Below are 22,062 nucleotides of genomic sequence, written 5' to 3'. Positions count from 1 at the left end.
CTAAGCAGGACATTCAAAACTGACCCCTGGGTTCGCAGGCAGCGTAATTTTATTGTCCTTCCTGTTCCTATTGTTTCAACAGGTTCCCACAGCCAGCGTCACCATAGAAGGAGCTTCTGCCCTCAACCGTGTCCGTTGGGCCCAGGCTGGGAAGGAGGTAGCAGTTGGTGATTCAGAAGGCCGCATATGGATCTATGATGTTGGAGAGGTATTATTATTGGTTTGTTGTTTTTTTTTTAAAGCTCGGCTCCTGGAGAATGCCACATCCAAGTTTGAGAAAAGATCATGTATTGTAACACGAGTAGGATACTTCCAAAGAATAAGCCAGATTTCTTTCAGTGGAGTCCCAGTTGATTTGGGGTTGCCAACAGTGTGTTAGTCATAAAGCTACCTTGCAAAAGAGTTAACTAGTTAAAGTCTCATGAGAGAAGTATTTTTTGAAAGTTTCCAGTGTTTTTAAATTTTTTTTTAATGGTTCTATGGGTACATTTTGAAAAAGTTAAAGGAACATAAAGAGGAAAATAGAGGTGCAAGAAGCAGCTGTGTTGTTCTGAAGTTGGTCCTGAAGCGTTCACCTTTTATACTCCAGTATCTCTTATTTCATGACTGGCTTAATGCTGTAGACTTTTCTCAGCATGACATGTACAGAGTACCTCAGTTCTTTTAATACTGAATAATGCTGAATATGTCTGAATATATGCAAAATTACTAACAGGAGGAAATGAGAGGTGTCATTGTGGAGGATAGTAGGTGCATGTGTGATAAAGAGTATGTAGGTGCTGAGAAATAGCGGGATGCGTATTCTGTGTCTAAGGCTGCTCTCAATTCACCCTGCTACATCTTATAAAAAACATCTAAACTGCAGTGTGTTTGGCACTGATGGAATCTACCTCTTTGTTGATGAATACGGTATAAAGTGTTCTGTCGGCATTACAATCCCTTGGAACAGTTAGGGGTGAATCTCTGAGCAATCAGCTTTTATGTAGAGAATTTGTTTTCCATCATTATCTGTGATAGGATACTGAGATATCCATCTCTACACAGTAGGGAAACATTATAGAATACATACAGAATTATCTGTAACTCTCATAAAGTGATTTTATGGCCCATAGCAAAATTGCTTGTGCATGACTCATATTTTTGGATTGCATTCACTTGTGCAGGAGTTGCCTTTCCTCACAAATGTTTGCTGAAACTTCTTGCCGTATTGTTAGCATAATTTCTAAATTGTCTAAGGTTACTGCATTCAGATTTCCACTATGACACTGGCAGGTCAGGCTGTTTTTATTTATTTTTCATTTTTGCATGACTGTTCCGAAAAGGTGGTTTTTCTGTCTTCCAAGTAATACGACAGGCTATGGAAATGTCTTTGATGACAGCGCAGTCTGATCTTGTCTGGAAGTCTAGATGGGCTGTAGAAATGTCTCTTTTTGCATATCATACACCAAATCATTCATAGGATTGTTTATCCCTGCAAGCTCACACAGGAGAAAATAGATTGTGTTCTATGCAGAAGAAGTAATATTTAAGTTTTTGGCCTTTCCTCCATATAATCAGACTTCAACCTGCAAAATTAGTCACAGTGATACACTCAGATCAAAAAGAAAGACAGGCTTCTATTACTTGAAAAGGAAAAAGAAAAGAGAGTCACTCAACAGTATTTATTTGTTACATAAAGTGTTCTGCTTCACGGATGTTGCATGCCCTGCCCGTGCAGAGCCCCAGTGTCTCCAGCTCAGCTCCATACACACTTATGCAAACAGATGTATGTCCATCCACATGGCTGTTGATCAGGGGCCATTGCTACCCCTCCTCCTCTTCCGTAATGAATGAAAGAGCTCATTAATTTGTTGCCTGGTTCATTTTGGCAGTATCAGTCTCTGCAGTAATTCCTGTACCAAATTTAGGAGAGGTCGTCTGGGCTGCAACAACTTCAGATACTACCAGGGCTGCTGTTGTTAGTGGCTTTTTATGGTTTAAAAAAAGAAGGATGCTTATATATTCTCCAGCATAACTGTTCGCACTATAAAGCCTTAAGTGAGATGCAGAAATACTTTGCAACTCAAAAGCCTGGAACTGAGGGCTTGTACAGTGAATAACAGCCTCTTCAGTCATTAACCCTCTGTGCCAGTCCATAAAGAGCTCCCTGGTGAGTTATTCCATGCTTAGCTGTCCTCAGGCCTGACACACGGGGGATTCACAGCATGCACATGCACTTTTGGAAGTGTCTGGCAGAAATATGGCAGCCTTTAAGGCTCTCTCTTTACTTCAGTGTGCAGACACCGGCCAGTTCCTTGGCTCAGCTGGGGTCCTCCTTTGACTGTCCTTTTTGTGTGGGTTTGATTCTGGGATATGACAGGGCTGGTCCAACAGTTTAAAAGGGGCAGTCCTTCTCCCCCTGCCAGCCAGCCATCTCTAGCCATATCCCTTGCTGCCCAGTTTTTGTGCAGGTAGCAGTGCTTGTCACCACCCACATTGTGGGGAGGGAGATAGATCAGCAGCGTAGTATTGATTTATTTATTTTTTTGGTTTGTTTTCCTTGGGGTATTTTTCTCCATGAACTGACAGTGTGAGAGTAGATGAGTGAGCATGTGGCTTGGGGCAAGGGGCTGGGAGCTGGACCGTACAGCACCTGGCAGCACCTAGCTTTCATATTTGACCCAGCAGTATTGAAAAGCCTGACACTAAGCTATGACAGTTGACCTTTCAGCAATAGCACTCTACCCATCTCCTACAGCATCAACTTCTGAAAAGGCCTCATCACTGGAAGAACTCATCCCTGTCTGACTGATAATTCAGTAGCATCCACTTACTTGAAGGTGCATCTCTCTGATTTGGGAGGATGGGTGTGATTACTCGCATTAGAAAGTCAGCAGGCCACTTTACAAAGACACTAAATACACTCACCAAAAACATTAATGCTCCACTTGTACTGCACCCTTTTTAAAACCTTTCTTTTCTCATGACTGTTCCAAATATCACAGTAGATCAGCTGTAAATTCATACAACATTGGTTCCATCAGAAAAAATTGTGATTATATTTGTATTATAATAAAGCACAGCGTCTTTGAATTTCACATTACTATATAAACAATTTTTCTTACCTGTTTGAACAGACAGAATTGGCTCCATGAACTTTGATCAGAGCAGAAAACATCAGGATATCAAATCATTAAGGAAAAAATTTAAGTGATAGGAATTTTTACTTTGGTAGATTCATCAGTTTTAAGGGACTATTCTAGAGAACAGTAAAGTTTACTGCTGCTATTAACCCATATGGTGTAAAGAGAAAACATTATATGGCCTAAAGTGAAAACGTAAGATACAAGGCCTAACCTTGCATCCTTTGTGAAGGCAAAGAGTGTGAGATCAGGGCTGTTTCACCTGTGTAATAATTTAGGATTTGGCCCTTTTTGATATGTTATCCAGTCACAGTCTTTATGACACAAGAAATGGTAGAAACCTGAAGAACATCGCAGGGCCCATGACCAGGGAGTTAAAAATAATGGTGACATTTTCAGTTAGGCTATATAATGTTATCTCCTTAGAGTATGTACTTTTACTTGTTTGATTTTGGCATCGTGTCTGAAAATAACTGAACACATTTATTTTCACAGTGAGGGGTCTATTTTCTCCTCAATGCTTGTGCTTTATGCCCATTAGCATTAATGGGAGTTATACACATACTTCCAGGGGAGAGGAGACTTAAATAGTCCATATAGATGTGCTCTTGTGGATCAGTAACCACTGATTTAAAGAATGTGAATTATAAAATGAAATAAAAACTGAAAAAAACACACAAAAATCTGACTGTTTCAGTGTGATGGGATCTCAAACCTATATAACTCAACCAGAGAATATAACCAGTGATTGTAAATACACTTTACTTGCCGTAAGATCTAAATATTCAAACCTTTGCTGGTCTAGTAGTTGAGATATTATTATTGTGATAGTATGTATAACTTATTTTAGCTTCTGTGGTCTTATGGCTTGCTTACTGGGCAGCAAGTTTTCTGTATGGTAGAAGTTGATTTTAACAGAACATGGACCACTGACTATAGATTTATTCACATGTCCAGATGATTGATAGTTAGACCTAACTGCATGTCTCTTTTGTAGTTATACTTTCTAGAAAGCTTGCTCCCATTGTGCATGCTTCAGTGATGTTACACAGTTGCCGCTGTCATAAATATTCTCTAACAACCACGTTTGTTGCTTACCTGGCTCATTGAGAATGCTCTTTGCACCTTTGGTTGTGAAAGAAGCAGCTTCTCATCCACCTTCCATTATTTCTTTTATTTTTCCATTAATCTCTTCCAGGTCATATTCTGCTTGCATTGTGAGTAAATAGATAGAAACTGTAAATCAATGATTTATTATTTGATTGTAATAAAATATAAAGTAAGTTTGCAGAACAGGATTGGAGAGTTTAAAACTGTAATCACAAGGAGCTTATTACTGTACATTATTTTGTTACATTAACTAGTTACAGGACAAACTATTGCATCTGTTTGTCGGTCTTTCAGACAGTTGATTCTAGTCATGCTTTTAAAGGGTGACTAGTATGACAGGTGGAACTGGAGAAAAGTAAGAAAAGGTCTTTTGCTAGACCATCCAGGAAGGGTGGCTCTGCCAAAGAAAGCAGTTACTTGGGATTCTGTACACAGTTATTACCTCTATCCTCGTTTCCTTGCAGTGAAATGAGAATGATATTGATGTTTATGTGACTTCGTTAGGTTTCAGAGTTAATATCACCTTAAGCCCTTTTAGGGCTGCTGCATTAGGTTGTTTGTGTACTTCCCCACTTGCTCCATGATGGGTGTTAATCCCGTACCTCATTTTCAAGTACATGATCAGTGAGGGAGGAGCTGGCAACTGCCTGAAATATGTGGATGAAGTGGTACAGTAAGGAATATCCCACTGGTGCCTATAAAGTAATTTCCTTTGATTTCAGCAGCCTTTAACAGCTGCTCCGAGATTCTTAGGGTTCTAGACAGAGAGAAATGCGTATTTGTGACTAACTCTCACATTTCAGCATGGCTATTGAGTCACTTACTTTTCTGGGTAGAGTGGGGAAGGGTTGGTACTTTGTACTCCTATCTTGGGATCCCTGTGTTGCACTATAGATTTCATATGGAAAACATACCCAGCATCTCTTTCATGCAGTTAAAAACTGCTGTAGCCCAGAGAGAGAAATATGAAACTAGGTTTTGTGTCATGTAGTTATCCAGGTAGATTTTCCAGTAGGTTTACTTTTGCCGTCATAAAGCTCCTGTAGAGCATATATTGAGTTAGGAAATGTTTTTGCCACAAAAGCAGAGTTGAGACTCACCATAAAATATTTTATTTTAAAATCTGTGTTGAGTTACAAGTATTCTTGGAACACAGATAAGTGGCTCACACACATATCGTGAAGGCAAATTTGAGCAATAATAAGGGGTTGTGCTTACAACCAAGTTTTATTCAAAAGCGTTCAAAGATCAAGTAAGATACAGTAGTTACAACAACATGCACAATCCAGGCATAAAGGATAATTAAATGGTTGTGAGGCAGTGCCTGAATTTCACCATTGATATTTTTGCTAGGGAGGTTGGAACACTGGCCTCAGAGAATTTTAAAAGTATGTTTTAACAAAGCAGAATCTCTTAAGAGTTGTTGGAAAATGTAAAGAGCTAAGGTTTCGATTTGCTTCCCCTCCGCCCCCGGTTTTATAATGTTCAGTCTTGAGAGACTTTTAAAACTGGAAGCTCTTAGAGATGACCAAAAAAAAAAAAAAGAGAGAATGACAGCACACTAGGAACTCCAGCTTTTTACTTGAATAATATCTGAAATATTGAACAGAACAAGCTCTTCGTCCCTCGTCATTTGAATTTTGACTGGTATAGACAGTATTCACAAAGGGATTTTTGAAGTAAGTTAAATAAGAACTCCCTAATGAAAAAAATGCACTAGTTTGAAATCAGTCAATTTAATTACTGTGTTTTATGAAGGCCATTACCCATTGCTGATTACTAGGGTGATAAAATCTTTAAGCTTTGGTAGCCTCCATAGGGGGTGAGCCGATCTAAGTAGAGCAAAGTCCAGTCATTATCACCCTAAATACTTGTGTTTCTCATTACAATATTCATTACTTTAGGTTACTGTGGATGCTTTGAGGTCTTTATGTAAGCACTGGTTTATTCTCCTGTAGAAAAACAATGTTGTTACGTTGATAAGTTAGAACCAAGCATTTCTATACTTTTACAGTTTAAAACAAGGCTTGGCTACATCCAGACATAGAAATGCATACATTTATGGCTGTGAGTACCCCTATACACTCCTATTGATGGCTGTGTGCTTGTCGGTACAGTCGTACTAGTCTGATAAGAAATGGAAAAGGATATGAATTACCTTGTTCTTTCAGTCTGTTTTGGTACTTAAACAAGCTGGAATGGAGGCTTGTGTTCCTAATAACAATCTTCATTAGGGAAGTACTTTTCAGGAGAGAAAACTGAGCCATGATCTAACTGACATAATCTGACTTAGCCAAGGCTGGTTGCTGAGGGTTGGAGCTGTTTATCTCCAGTGCCAGTCAGTCTAGGGCCTTGCGCTTCCCTTTCCCTGCCACCTCTTGCACATCATGCGGTATCCCTGCCTCTCTGCCCTTCTCAGTCACCTTTGTCGTGGCCTTCTGGCTTACAAAGCAGCTTCATAAAACCGATGTTATTTAAAAGATGACCTCAAAATCATTTCCCCTTTTGTTTAAAAATGTGCATTTTTTAAGAGAACGCTTGAAACATATTGGGAGAGATGTGGATCTGGCCTACTGGGAGAGGAGAGTAGCCTGTGGAAAGAGGCTGAAGAACTTGGTGTGACTAGCCAAGGAAGTCTGAGCCTGGTGGCAATATAGATGATGCATGTACTTACAGAGATAGGAGTGCTTGGGGCCAGAGAGGAAGAACTAGCAAAGCTGAGGACATGCTGCCACCAGTGCATGTGGCTGCAAGATGGCCATGTATTCAAGTCAAAAATTAGAAGAATATTTTTAACTATCAGAAGACTGAAGTTCCAGAGCGGGTAGGGACAGTGGGACAAACAGCCTCTCAAAGTGGAGCCTGTCAACAGGATTTTGTGGTGTGCTTGTGTGTGATAGAGCAGCGGGTCGCACCGGGCATACAGGGTCACTCTCCTGCCTATGCCATGATGTACGCTTGTTCTTGGTAACGTCAGAGTTTCTTCTGTCTCTCTATATATAAATGAACATTAAATTCCACTTTCATTTTACTACTGGAATATTACTTGTTAAAACTAAAGGAGGAAGTACCAGATTTTTAATGAAGATACCCTTTCTCTTATTTGTTTATTAGACAGTGGAATTAAATGGGCATTAGTCAAAACAGACAGAAAGGGAGGGTGGGAGGGTTAAACAGTCATCCTAAAAATTCAATTGATTCTTTATCCTTACCTTCCAGTTGCTTATGATGAAATATTTCAGTAGTTCTCCAAAGATAGCTTACTAGCTCCCTGGAGAATTTCATGGGGTGAAAAGACATGAGTTTCCAATATGATACAAATATATTTTATAAGAATTCCTCAACTCCTCATCATATGAAATAAAAAGCTTAAGAAAACCAGTCAACCAACCAACAAAAATCTGGCTCCAGTCCTTTTTATTCATTTGCACACTACTTTTAAAGCCAACGTATGTTTCCTTTCCCCTTGCAAAGGCCCAGATCCTCCCCCTGCAGAGAGGATCAGAGAGAACAAGCCACATGTGACAGGAGTTAATCATGTAGCTTAATGCACTATTAGAAGGCACTCAGATAACGAAGTGATGAGAGTGGGAGAAGAGAAGCTGTAAGAGAGCATTCCCTTTCTGCACGGTAAAGCCTGCAAGAGGGGGAGAAGGGAGAGCTGTATGTGACAATCTTCCTGCTGGTATTTTCCTGCTGAGCTGGGAAGCACTGTAAAGTGCAAGAGAGAAAGGAGAAAGGCAGGCTCCAGATCAGCCATACCAGTCCGTCTACTGTATGTTTAGCACATTGGCACTACCGGTGGCTTCACTGCTAACTCCTCAGTTACTGCTTCTCCTGACAATCTTTCAAGAGGCTTAGTGGAAAAGATAATCTGGGTTTCCATGGTAGTTGTAGGTGAGGCAGTGGAAGCTGGTCTGCCCTGTCCTGACCCTGCATCCTGAAACACCAGAGGGGAGAGAGCTGAAGTCAATGCATGCTAATAGTATCACGGAATATGTATTTTAAAGATCTTGTTAGTCTGTTGGGTGATATTGTCTCTGAAAGTTTTTACCCCCTTTCTGATGTAAAAAGAAGTGTTACTGAAAAATGTTCATAGCTTTAAGGAACAGAGAGTATGGAAGGGGAAAAGTACCAAATGCAAAATTTAGTTTAAGCTCAGTTTGTGTGCAGCAATTTTCAAATTTCATTTAAATTCATGTGTTATAATTGTGGTGTTAAAACACTTCTGAAACAAGAGCTGCTTTGTATAATTAATTTTCTTCATGATGCTTCTGTGGTTTCAACCTGTCACGTCCAGTAGCAGTTTTCATTTTGAGAATCCTTAACTACGTTTTCAATCTTTTTTTATGGTTTGCAAAATAGTCTGTATGTTGAACATGAAAAAATATTTAATTCGTGGCTTGGAAAGTAATGGTTAAACCTAAAATACCAACTGAGGATAATTCTGGGCCTTAATACATCCTATTCAGTGGCTAAAATTCCATATTCAGTGTTTAATTTAAATGTGAAATGTATCCTCCAGTGCCTAGAGTGATGAAAAGTCTATTTCTGAAATGATAAAAAAAACAACAGAACAAAACCCCCTGCTTTTTCATGGGTGAGCTTTTGTAGATAATGGAATGTGTGCAAAATCTCAGGGAAGGCAGCAACTGTCCTGCAAACCAGAATCTTTGAGCAGTTCATAAGCTACTTTTGGTGAGAGTGCATTTGCCAACTGGGAGCCAGAAAGCCATGGCAAAAGTCCTTTACAGTTCCTGTTCTGCCAGATGTCCTGGCATGAATCATGGCGTGGACATGGCTGACTAGGTTTGGAAAGGAAGCAAGCTGAGCTGAAGACACCATGATTTATTTCTTCCCTGAGGCAACAGTCCTTCACTCAGCTGAACTTCCAGGGAAGCACCTTTGCCAGTGCAGCTACCCCACAGGCTGAAGCTCTAGTATTTAAAGTAAAAACGATGGGACAGTTCTTCCAATCAATGTAGTTGTCAGTAAAAAAAATGTAGATATTGGAAAGAACAATAGGTTGAAGGCTCTTTACCTTCTACTTTTGACCCATTTGGTATTTTTAGGCTTTCTAGTGCAATTGTGAGAACTGATAACATAATTTCGTATAGGAGGAATTTTCGTGATCCCTTAGCTCCAAGCATTAAATGTCCTGAAACACATGCAAAAAATTACAGGAGTTTTCAATGACTTTGAGAAACAGCAATCAAAGCAGGACTGAGATCCCCATGGGAGACGAATGGCAGGCAATGTGCCTCACTTTTTCTTAATCAACCTGTAAATTGATGGCATTACAAGAAGTGGTGGAAAGGTAGGAACTGCAAGAACTTTGTCGCTTAGGGCACCACCTCTTTTGAAGCAAAATTATTAGCTTTTCTGAAGGATGGCAGATGCTCTTTCTGCTCCAGTAGCTGATTATGTTAAATCTCTTGTTTCCAAGGACTTAAACAGGCCAATAGTCTCTGCCGTTGAAAGAATCACTCGAGGAGTTCCGTAGGAGAGGATCCCCACAACGTGACTGGTGAAAGCACTCTAGTGTGCTTAAGAGCAGGCTATAAGCTTATAGCTTAACGTTTGTGTTTTAAAAATAAGAGGTGATCTAAGGAAATGAAAGTAATCTAAATTTCAGCTTTCAGTCATCTCTTTCAAGATGACTGGTGACTACTCAATATTTTATCCTCTGTAGTCGATATCAAGTGCAGCATTTTGATACATTAATTGAGGGAAGCATAATCTGTTTGATAGCTTGGACATCATTCTTTCTGGTTAATTCAGGAGAGCCTGAGCCAACTCTGATATTATAGGTGGAACTGTAGCATTGTCTACAATTAAAGATACTTTCCACTTCCTTGTTTTCTTTTCCATATGCCCTATCAAGTTTTAATCCTTCAGGCTGAAGTTTTCCATAATTGGGTGTTTGCTTCCAGCACAGGTTTTGTTGTTTCTTACTTTTTTCTTTTTTTTTTTTTTTTTTAAAAGATTAAAGACAGTGTCATAATGCAAAATGAATAAGTGCTCAAATTGAGGGAGTTAGCCTTAACTTTGACATTTCCTATCTTTGAAGTGTTACAGTCTGCAGTCTTAATGTTCTGTTAACATGCATTTGTGTGTCATGTATGTATAATGTACGGACTACATTTTAGTCTGTTCTCCTGTTAGACTGGCATTGAGATGACTGATGCAGACAAAGAGCACTAAGTTTAGAAAAGAATTAATGAGCATTCAAATGCTTGAGGTCCTATGTAGGCCCTTTTTACAGTGTATCTTTGCACATTACATATAAATTATTAAAATAACACCATTGTTTGCTTGGTATTCAAAACATAATTTACCATCAACTATGTAACAATTCGACAGCTACTGTTCTCCTTAGGAGAAAAAGTCGAAGTTTGCTGAAAATGGATTCAGTTTCTGTTTGAGATTAAGCTTTTTTTTGTCATATAAGCTAATATTTTGTCATCTTTTTACTGTGGCAGCACTAGTTAAATCAGACCCTGCTGGTGAATTGCAAAGAAATAAATCACAACAGACATTAATCTAGATGAGGCCTAAGTAATTAACTTCATAGAAGGGTGGTGTATGCTGTGTCTGTGACACTAGACTGACTGCTGTGCATAGAATAAATGCAGTATTTAGGCTGCCTATGGTATTCCACCCCTTCAATTAAGTAAACAAATATATATAGAGCTACTCTGGAGTGTATCCTTTGTGGTCTAAACACTGTATCTTATTAAAATCATCTGCATGCAGTATGTGGGGTTTGAGTTCCTGCCAGTGGTTTCATCCATTGTTAACAGTGATGCTCGGCTCTCCCAAGAGTTAAATACAGTGGTACTATAGTTATGTGAAAAGGGTGCTCTTGGTTACTTTGGTGGCCATTTCGTTGCATATTACCTCCCACTTTGTTTCCATCCATGTGTGTGGCATAGGGTGTTGCCTGGAAAAATATAGGCTTTTTCAGGAAAAAAAAAAATCCATATAGGTTGAGAAAAATATCAAAGGCAGTCTGTAATTGATTCTGGGGGGCAAGACCAGGGCCAGAATAGGTGCGTGCCTGCCTACTCTATGTGTGCGTATCAAGATATTTAATATTTACATTTACATATCTGTGTTCACCTCAACGATAGTGATAAAACATCTGTTGAACTCCAGAAGATAGCATCAGTTGCTTAAAGCGGAACTATAATTCTTGCTTTTCATTTGTAAGTATTACGATCCTCATTCTGCAAGTGCTCTCTTTTATCTGGAAAATTAGACCGATTGTCTGTTCTACTTTTTAGAAAACATCAAGCTGAAGTAGCTGTATTTTATAATTTTTAAAAATATTTTTACCTACAATGTCATAACTGCATTCAGATGTTAATCCATTGCACAAAGTATTTGCAGCAGATTTCTTTTCAATACAGCACATAATTTTAGAGGGTGATATGGACAATATAGGTTGACAAAAATTCTGCTTAGAGAAAATAGCTAAAATGATATTCGCCTGAAGCTACATTTATTTGATGATGCTATTAAATTGAAAGAATATAAAAATGGTGATAAACCACATATACAAATAACTTAGTGTGAAGTCTGAGATTTTAGTAATTAACGTTAGTTTACCAGACTTGCTGTTTTCCACAAACTCAAATTAATCTGAATATTTTCTAAGCTTTAATTAGCTGTCTCTTCAAGGAGTGTTTAACTTGCCCTTCTCAAAACTTATAATAGCAACAAAGTATTTTAGAGATGAGAGGAACATTAATTTTCATATAGTTTTTATTTTCCCTGCTGGATATGAGATTTTTTTGCAAATATGGCTGTGTTGAAGTAGAGACAAGTAAACAAGATTGTCTAAAATAAGATCAGCCTTTGCTTCCAAACAGCAACAAACCCAAATGCAACTAATAAAAGATGCATATTAATCAGAAAGTTTCTGATCTCTAGGAGCATGGTGACTAGCTATAGAAACCCATCAACTTAGATCAGAACAAGGTTTTCTATATACAAAAATAAGAAAGCATTGTACTTCTACAAAATGTGTTTGAACAGGTCACAGATTTTTGACTCAGGAACCGCTGTCACCCTTAGAGTATATCTTGGACCACCATGCAGGCTCGTCTGCAAATGTCTAATTGAAAACAGTGTGTGGCAATATGGTTGCGCGGGCCGGCTGTAGACCACATACTTTGGCAGATCGTTCGAAGTCGTGGTGTAACGGTTCATTTTCAGATTCTCCTTTTACACCTGTGTCCACGGGATGTGTGTGTTAGAAGCGATTATAGACTGTTCTGGTTGGAAAAATTCACCCCTTCAGAACAACCCCTCAGTCAGAGACAACGCTGAGGAAGTTTTTTGCTATTTTTGCTTTGAGGCTATTTTTGCTTTGAGACATCTGAACTCTAGGTGAAGACAAAAAAAAATGTGATTATTAACCTGGTGATTGGAACTGCACGATACTTTCAGCAGTGATCAACGCTGCAGGTTATGAACCAGTGTCTCAGTGACAGGTAGATTGACCCGTGAGGTACAGTCATTAAAAGGAAACACAATAGGTTGAACACGGATGACTCTGCTCCCTTTGAGCCTATGGGACACTGGTTCCTCCAAAGTGGAGGTTGCTGCTGCTGAAATTGCATTTTATCTCCTTCTCGGAAGAGTCCCCAGCCCTCAGAGGAGAGCTGTGCTGGACAAGAGCATGGAGGGATGAAGGCAGGAAGAGTTTGTCCGCTCCCATCGCAAAGATTTACAGGCTCCAGGGAAGGCAAGGAGCCAGGAATAAAGTGAAATATCCTCAATGAATAATTCATTTGCTGGAAAGTGGTTTTTCAGGGAAACTGAAGCTATACAGAGATTTGGACAAATTGAGCTGAAACACTCTCAGCCATAAAAAAGATGGATAGGAGGGGAATATACGAAAATCTTGAAATATGTTGTAATATCTTATTTCAACCTTCTGGATAGATTCCTTTAAAAGGCATATTAAAGTTTTTTTGTTTTTATCTCAAAATAATTTGTTTTTCTTTCTTTTTTTTTTTTAAATAGACCTAACTTAAAAGAGCAAATGTTACTAGAAAATGTTAAATGATCTGAAAATTAAAAGAAATTTATGTTGATTTGTGTCTTCAGGCACTGGTTTTTTGTTGCTTTTCTGCTTGCTTGGGGAGCCCAGCACTAGCTGACACAAATGGCAGCATCAAGAGTTGTCTGGTCAGAGCATCTCCTTTTCCTGAGTTCTGTCTTAGAGTTTTAAGAGTAGTAGTGTTCAGTGAAGTTGCTAATAGCACAGTTTCTGGGAAAACATGGGAAATACAGTTTGTGATTGTAAGGTCTCTGGTGTATGGATTGGAAGCTCTGCACACACAGGAAATCTCTGCCTTGACAAGAAGATGGAGGAGGCTGTTCCTGGTGAAACTCACATTTGCGCTGCTACCTCCGACTAGCTGTCCTGGCGAGCCGTGGGGGAGAAGGCTCTGTTACTCTCTTACCAGATGCACATAAACCATTTCCTTGGTCAGTACTAGAGTCGAGGGGGGCACGTGTTTGTGCTTCAGGGCCGGAAAGCTAACAGGTAAGTGAAGTGCTTGGCTAGAGTCATCACCCAGGAAACCCAGAAGCTTCAGAAGGTTCAAAAATCCAAGCGCTCTGTGGTGGCACCATGAGATATAGTTTTGTCATGCACTTCATAAATCAACGTAGAATTGTGACACATCAGCAAGGCAAAGCCAGGTGCTTGTCAGGAAGATGCTGGCCATCATTTCCCTCGGATCTGGTCATTTTATCCTTTATCTACAGTGGAGAATAGGCACAAGTTGGTACAACCTTACCTTTAAACTTTACAAGTCTTGTTGCTTCAAAGTTTGCTGTAACCCCATGACTTTGAAAAATGAACTGAGGGGACCTACCGTGGTTGACCTATGTGGCCCAGCTAGACAAATCCCTTCTTTCCAAATCTAGATGTTGTTTAGATCCTCTCCAGTCTTGAAAGCACAGCTCAACACATTATCACCCAAAAAAGAAGAGGGTGAGAATGATACTAGAGACAGGGGGCTTCTAGCTGGCCAGGATCCAGCCACCTCTAGCAGATGGGAAGGAGAAGAACAAGAGGACAGGGAGATCTCAGCTCCTAATTCACAATCCTTTTGCTGTTGCACCCCATCATCTCACTTTCTAGGCCCTTTGTATTCTGTTCTGTCCAGTCAAGAGTTGCCTTCCCTTGGTATATGTACATATGGTGAACTGGGGAAGATTCTCATAGGTATAATGTTATTTATCTATAATAAGATAAACCGATAACTGTAACGCCTCGCAGGAATAGGCAGAAATCTATTTAGTGTTACTATCTGGAGGCTGCCCCTGGGCTTGCTGAAATTATCAATCCACCTCTCCAGTGCTTAATATTAATCATGGCTGCTGCATATCAGCCCTCGTGTGCAGCGCGCAGCAAGTCTCAGTCTGGGGGCTCAGCTGAGCTCACTTTGCATGGGGGCCTGAAGACTGCTGGCTGGGAGGTGCTGCCCAGGGAGGCTTTCCTTTTCCAGCCACGCTATTTGTGCTGCACCATTCAGCCAGGAGGAGTTATCTTTTCTTATCCAAAATCTGTTTATCTAAAAATCATAGTAATGGAGGTGGTAGAAAAATTAATTCTGAGAGTTTGCATCACGTAAATCAGTTTCTTAATATCAGCAAGAAGAACAGTTTGTGAACTAGTTTAAATGATAAAATCTTAAATGTGTCTAGTATTTAGTATGTTACATGTCTTTCTTTGTTATTTGTTATAGGTTATTGATCATGTAGGAAGCACTTATAGATACTCATAGATATTGAGTGCTTTTGGAATAATATTTTATGAAAGTGAATTGGGGGAGGAGATCTAAAAAGTTGACAGCGATATAAAGAAAACTTTGATTTCTTTTTTTTTTGAGAAATGAGAGACCCCAGTTGTCCTGAGTTAAATATCTTCACCCAATTAAAAATAGGTCACCATCCTAACATCTTGAGAAGATGTTTTTCTATACTGAATTCTCACTCCTGTAACCAGCTGAGCACGTGTAACTTCACAAGCAGAAGCAGATTTATTTGGATGTGTAAACTTGTAGTCAGACTTGCAGGTTGGTAGGCTTGTAGCCTGAACTTTTTTCATAGTTTAAAAGCCAGACAGAAGACAAAAGTACCTCTCTTCCAACAGCTTAACAGACAAAGTTTGGCTAAAGTCACCACTTGTTTTGATAATACTGGTTTTCCTCATTAGAATTACTATCTGACGCAACCTAAATGTATCATGGTATTTAAGTTAAAGCAGTGTGAGTAATTCAGTCAATTAATTAGGTGCGGGTAGCACTTACCTTCCATTGTGAAGGGATCAAAGGAGAACACTTAATAGCATTTATTTTCTTGTTCTGCTCCATACCTTACTGTCAGTTCATTCAAATAACCTTCTGACCCAAATGTTAATATAAGTTATTACATTAAGTTATTATGCTTTGGTGAACATTTCTACCCTGCGTTGACATCATGACTGCTGGGACTTAACATGTGCTGCTTTGTAGTAACTGGAAGTGGACAGAAAAATGGCAAAAACACCAAATGAGTGAGGAACACCCAGATAGCTCTAAACCTCTGCCCTTCCTCTATGAAGTACCTCCTCGTTTCTTCCACCCCTGCCCTGGTATTTACAGAAAAAACTTGTGCAGAGAAGCTGAAGGGGAGATTCCACAGACAGACCCAGGCCTCCAACACTTGTGGGTGTCAGTGTGCCCAGCTGAAGGAACTTGAATGGAAAATGACTGGAAGGGGAGCATTAATTCAGACAAGAATCTGAATTGGAGTTCGTGAATGCTTTTGTTTTTATTTGTGGTCTTTTGCTGTATAACTATTATGGTTCAGTATTAGGGCCTTCACAGAAAGAAGTGGAGGGGGAATAAAAGTCAATTTTTCCTTTGACTTCATTATTGCCAAGGTTTCCCTCCGCATCCCTGAGGAATTTATATTGGAGAGGTTTACTCTACTAACAGTCAATAGACTGTTAGCAGGATCGGCCCCTCGTTGAAAGCATGATGCAGTGCATGAGATTAAGGTAAAATAAGACAAAGTTCTAAGTAATTAGATTGTGTGTGGGCACTGAATGTTTTCATCTCTGTGCTAAAGGTATTCACTTCAATCATTAATTGTTTTGTGAACGGAGTCATTAAAAACGGCCCAGGTCTTGCTAACACTGTCAGCTAACAGTAATGTGTGTAATGCATCCATTTGTGGGGAGACTCTTCAAGTCTGAGAGACCAAGTTGTTTTAATAGGCTGGACTTTGATTTTATTTGTCTGTGGCCATGCTGTGGAGTAAAGGAAATTAAATGATCTCAATGTCCTAAATATATTTCATTTTTTTCTTTAGAATGACATATTGTCTTCTCCAGCCATTTAATACAATGTAATGCTGTTTAGGACTTTAAAAGACAAGGAGAAATGAGGCTTTATTAAATTCAGTAAGTCCTTTGCCTAGAATATTGTTCCACTTTAATGATTTTACTACTTGAAATAAGTGAGACTCATTTCATGTTTTCATTCAAGAGTTTGATAAATGATAGTGCCGTACACATCACAAGAAATAAAATCTTTTAGGACATAAGCAATAGTAACAGGGAAATTGCTATACAGCTGGTTTTGGTTGCATCTATGACAGAAGGATCTCTGCACAGTCCCTTAACTTACTATACAGTAGCTTGTATAGGTGTGTGGCTGTGACCAAACCTGTGCTACAGGTCCTTGTGTGTTGGTGCACTGACCTCCATTCTGGTGTTACATTTCTTTCTGCTGAAGGTTTTTGAAAGAACAGAGCTGTCTTTCAAATAAAGACTGTAACAGATCCACATCTGTGCGTGTGAGCGTGAGAGGCAGCTGTCTCAAATGATTTACTCCTGTAACTCTGGTCTCCGTTCCTGGGAAGAGTAAAGGAGAAAAATGCAAAAAGTGGAAGACAAAGAAGGGAAAACCGAGAGAGTGCAGCGACACCTATTATTGAGGGCCGAGATGGCTTTTACACAGCCTGCATTTCTCACTCTGTAGCCTCAGTAAATGCTGAACTGTACTATATTCAGTGTTTCAACAGGCAAAAACCCAAACTTGTTGTACACCAGCCCTTCATAATGTAACTGAGTCACTGATGTATGCACTATATGTGGGAAGCTTTAAAATACACACTATGTTTTTCCCCAAAATATTGGACGTAGAGGCAAAGCTAGATACAAAATAGTTGAAAAACTCATCGGCACCAGTGAGATATTTAGATCCAGTATTGCAAATTCCTGTCCATATGATTACACTGAACTTGCAGCAGTGTATGTGAAGCTTTCACACGTGGTTAACGTTGGGCATATACACAAGCTCTTTCCCCAGCTGGGCTTGCTAGTTCATGTAATAGATCCTTTGCTCAGTCTCCAGTTATATGTATCGCTGCTGGGATGTAAGGAGAATAATTTGACTGTATTCCAGTACAGTGTACCATACAGCCTCGTGTGCACCTATAATCTGCTAGTGCCAAATGGACGTAGTTAGCCAACCATCTGCATGGCATTTTTGGTGGTGTTTTAAAAGAAGTCAGTACAGACTGAATATTGGGTACCACAAACTGGTTTAGCTAAGGTCATACTCAATTCTTTAGTCTAAAGGCATCCATTTGCTAAGGTGGACAGCAGTTTATTGTATGCCCCATAGTTTCCAAACAGTTGCCTTCTTCACTACCAAGCACTGCATAATATCTTGAAACAGTTTTTTCATATTAAATTCAGGACAAGATCACAGGGCTTCAAGGGGGCAATAAAAATGTGCATGGTTCATCTGGATGCTTGCTGCTGTTTTCTGGAATTTGGGTTAATGAAAACAAAGTTTGAGAAAACTCCTTGCCTTTTTTTTTTTTTAATTATCTCAGTTCCAGCTTGTATTATCTTCCACAAATTGCAGTGTTGGATCCAGCTGGAAATGACGGCAGTATTATTTTGCCATAGCACTAAAGCGTTTTGTCTGGAAGTTTAGCTATTTAGATTACACGTCCCTCTTGAAGCCTAATGTTCAAGAGCTCTTCATTAGAAACATCAATGGTATTAAATGGAAATGGATCTTGCATGATGATATAAAAAATCAGACCAGTAATGCAGTATCCAGTTGGTATAACATTTCCATGATAATGCATTTCTTGTAATTGTGAATTCCTTAACACAGAGGAGGGTAACTAAAATAACACAATATATTTATTTTACTATTAAGAGCTCTAATGAACTTCAGGAAAATAGTTTCACTACAGTGTTGTAAAAGCTCTGTTACCTTGAGCACATTGACCTTGGTCCTGCAAACAATTACACTTGGGCACAGCCTCGCTGACTTCAAATGGCCAGCTCACGTGTGTAAAGTTAAACATACGTGTATATACTTGTAGAGATCAAGGCCTCGCCTTAGTTTGGAAAATCTGGAATATTTTAACCAAGGGGTAGATTTTGCAACAGCACTCCAGCAAGAAACTTTTCCTTAAAATCAAGCAGATAAAGCTTTTTTCTCTGCCACTGACTGTAAGAGCTCCTTCTACCTGGTACCGAATAGGAAGCTGCCAGATACGTCCTGGGAACTCGGCCGCACTTTACAGCGTAACCAACCCACGGCAGGTTGGTGAGGCCCACACCTCGGTCCTTCACCGTGCACAACCGCACTGATTGCGAGAGGAGCTCTCCTCAAAGGAGGTGCCTCGATTTTGGGCCAGAGAGATAACTGGTCTCCCCACGTGGTCTCTCAATTCCCTGTCGGTTTCTCCCCCAGCTGGCTGTTCCGCACAACGATGAATGGACCCGCTTCGCTCGGACCCTGGTGGAAATCCGCGCCAACCGAGCAGACAGCGAAGAGGAAGGGGCGGTGGAGCTATCGGCCTAAAGGAAGAGACGGAGCAGCGCCCGCCGTCGCCAGAACAGCAGCTTTCCCCCGCTGAGTACGCCGGTGTTCAGTGTCAGAGTTAGTCTTGCTGTGGCTTTTGATGCCAGTGCACATGCCAGTATTGCTCAAAGCATTCCATATTAATCACGCTGCTTTACACAAGGCTGAAAATATCCAGAGCATTTTCATACTTTATATTTCTGTCTGAAAAGTAAGAAAGAAAAGACAAATCAACCCTTTATGGGTTTAGTTGTTGCCTTTTAACTACTTAGTAGCTGTATTTAATAGCTAGGAACCCCTGGTTAAACTTGTGCTCACATTGCCCTTCTGGCATAGTCCTATTAAATCCATATGAAGCCAGATATGATTATGTGCAGATGTGGTGTGCTTCACTGTATGGGACTGGGCCAAAGACTTTAGATGTGGTGTTTCACATGGTGACTTACATTATGAATGGATGTACTATACGAAAGTTGCTGCTCCTTATTTATTGCGGTGTGCTGCATGGAACATATTTATTTGAAAGCATTAAAATAAACGATCCTAAAGCATGTGCATAATGAGAGAACTGCATTGTCTGTGTGCTGCTGTAGAGGTTACATTAAAGTCCACATAACAATTACAGTACATCAGTTGTGCTTAAGATGTAAGATCTATAAAGGTTGGCTTGAGTGGATGGAATGAGTTTCCTTTTTTTTTAAGATGCCTATTATTTCTAGGCACTTTAACTATATTTCAAATACAGTTGGTCACTGATACTTGTCATGCAAGTTAACACTAACAGTCTGACAAAGGGTTGTGGTTCCCGAGTATGACACTAGTATTGCCAATAAAATGTATCGAGCCCGTTCTGTCGCAGTGTGGTTAATCTTTCCTTGCCAACAGTGCTCAGCGTGTTCATTACCGGTCACTGGCGAGGCACGGGGAAAATGTGATTGCCCTGGCTCGCAGAATGCTCATGCAGCTGCTATGTAAATAGATACCTTCGGCTACGGGGACTGGCCAGTAATGGACTTGCATGCATCACATCCCGCTACAAATTTTACATGAGCAGACACTAATCCATGTCAGCTTCTAGGCTCAATTTATTTTTATTTTTTTTCTCCACCCCAGCTGTGCATGCTTACTTGCACACGTGCACACGCAGAGCAGCACCATGCTGCCATATGCACTAAAAGAGAAGGAAAAGGAAAGACAAGGCCTCCTCAAACTGTCTTGAGAGACAGGTTGGGATAGGGGACAAGGGAATAGTCTCCTTTACGACAAACTCTGGTGGCTTGAGCAAAGAAACAGGATGCAGACTGATCTCATTGAGTGCTGTGGCCCAGAGGGATGTTGGTGAATGCTAACCTTGGTGGTGAGGCTGCTAGTTACGTTCACATCACATCATTATGCTGAGCCAGAGCACGGCTGACACCTGAGCTTAACAGTGGTTCACACTCACTTAGTCAGGCAGGTGAGCCATTACAGCAAGAAGCACTGAAAATCAGACAGAAACAAAGATTTTGTACGTAAGTTTGCAGGGAACTGCGTCTCGTCTTTGGGCAGTCATGCTGGGGAACGTATTATCTAATGCTCTTCAGAGCTGTGGTCAAACCCAGAACCACTGGGAAGTCTCTGCACTGCTAAAAGCCAGAGTAGGCTAAGAAAAGGAATCCTTTGGAGGAGCTGGATTTCCCTTATCCTCTTGGTGGTTAGAAATAACTCCCAGTGAGAGTGCATGGGCTAGATTCTTCATGGTGGGACCTGAAGATACATTCCCAGTGCCTGGGGACACGTGACCTGAAGCTATCTCCCAGTGCCCATGGAAGCGTCCTGCCCATTGAGCTGTGGTAAGCGGGGTCTTCCCCCAGAGGAACTAGTTCACACAGCACAGATACATCTGTCGTCGTCTGGTGGGACATGAGACCAGAGCCATGCCTTAGGGAGCCTTGTGTACCTACTGCTCCCCTGCCTAGGGGAGCTGTCCTGAAGAACCAGTGTAGCACTCACAGCACTTTCGTAGCTTAGAGGGGAATGCTAACAACCAACCAGGCAAGACACCTCTAAAGCAGCGGTTTAGACATCATCTCTGGGTTGTTTTTTTTCCCCAGTTTCTCCCTGTTTTCCTTTCAAAAAGCATACCTAAGTGTTGTCTACAGTGTATGTGGGCAAAGTGGAAGGGGGGAGGCACGCTTTGGCCATTAGTGAGTCACAAAGTTAGGAACACATGCACATGCAGATACACAGCAAACCAGTGCTGTCACTGGGGAGAAGAGGTGGGTAGCTTGCTACCCTTCAGCCCCCTACGGTAAATCCACATCTGAAAGCATGGGGACACCATGCGAGAGAACGCTGCGGTGTAAAGGGAAGGGTGTTTAAACGATGTTGTCTCCAATTCATCGTAACCAGTGCAGTGGAAATGGTTGGCAAATTTGCTTCCACTTTTTCCATATTACCATTCAGTTTTTGGAACCTAAGGGGGGGGCTGCATGTTCACCTTCCAAGCTCTCCCTACTTTATGGCATTAATAGCTTGTAAAATGGTTTTAAGAGCAGCCTCAGAAGACGTTCAGCATTTGCTGCTGTGTGCAAATGAATATGACCAAAGTCCCTCTTGTTTTTATTTTTCTTTCCTTTTTTTGAGTGGGGTTCAGCAGTACACAGAGGGAACAAGGAAAAGATCCACATTTCCACAGAAATAACCAGGTTTGTATATACAGAGCAACAACATGAAAGGGCCATTACCTGCAGCTGAAGCAGATGGAAGAGCACCCAACAAGAACAAGAGGCATTTACTCCCCTTCTGCTGGTTGTGACTGCCATGCAGTGGAGTTTCTGACCAGCCCTTATTGCTGCCCTTCAAGAATCTCCAACAATTTTTGTTTGATTGATTTTTCCTGCTGCTAAACAAATAGCTCCACTTCACTGGCTTTCCAAAAGAGCCCGTAT

The 22,062-nt window shown here is 40.5% G+C and overlaps 1 protein-coding gene across 1 annotated transcript in view; it reads left to right on the top strand.

Annotated features, from left to right (window-relative positions):
* The window catches only part of DYNC1I1 (dynein cytoplasmic 1 intermediate chain 1), a 196,675-nt gene extending 176,702 nt beyond the window's left edge, over nt 1–19,973 (top strand). The window contains exons 16-17 of the mRNA XM_072851493.1: nt 83–208; nt 19,022–19,973. Coding sequence (XP_072707594.1) covers nt 83–208; nt 19,022–19,132 — 237 coding nt within the window. The 3' untranslated portion in view covers nt 19,133–19,973. The remainder of the gene's footprint in view (nt 1–82; nt 209–19,021) is intronic.
* The last annotated feature ends 2,089 nt before the right edge of the window (nt 19,974–22,062 follow it).

Source organism: Ciconia boyciana, chromosome 2 (assembly GCF_034638445.1).
Source record: "Ciconia boyciana chromosome 2, ASM3463844v1, whole genome shotgun sequence".
Lineage (NCBI taxonomy): Eukaryota > Metazoa > Chordata > Aves > Ciconiiformes > Ciconiidae > Ciconia > Ciconia boyciana.
This window is presented reverse-complemented; position numbering and strand designations above follow the sequence as displayed.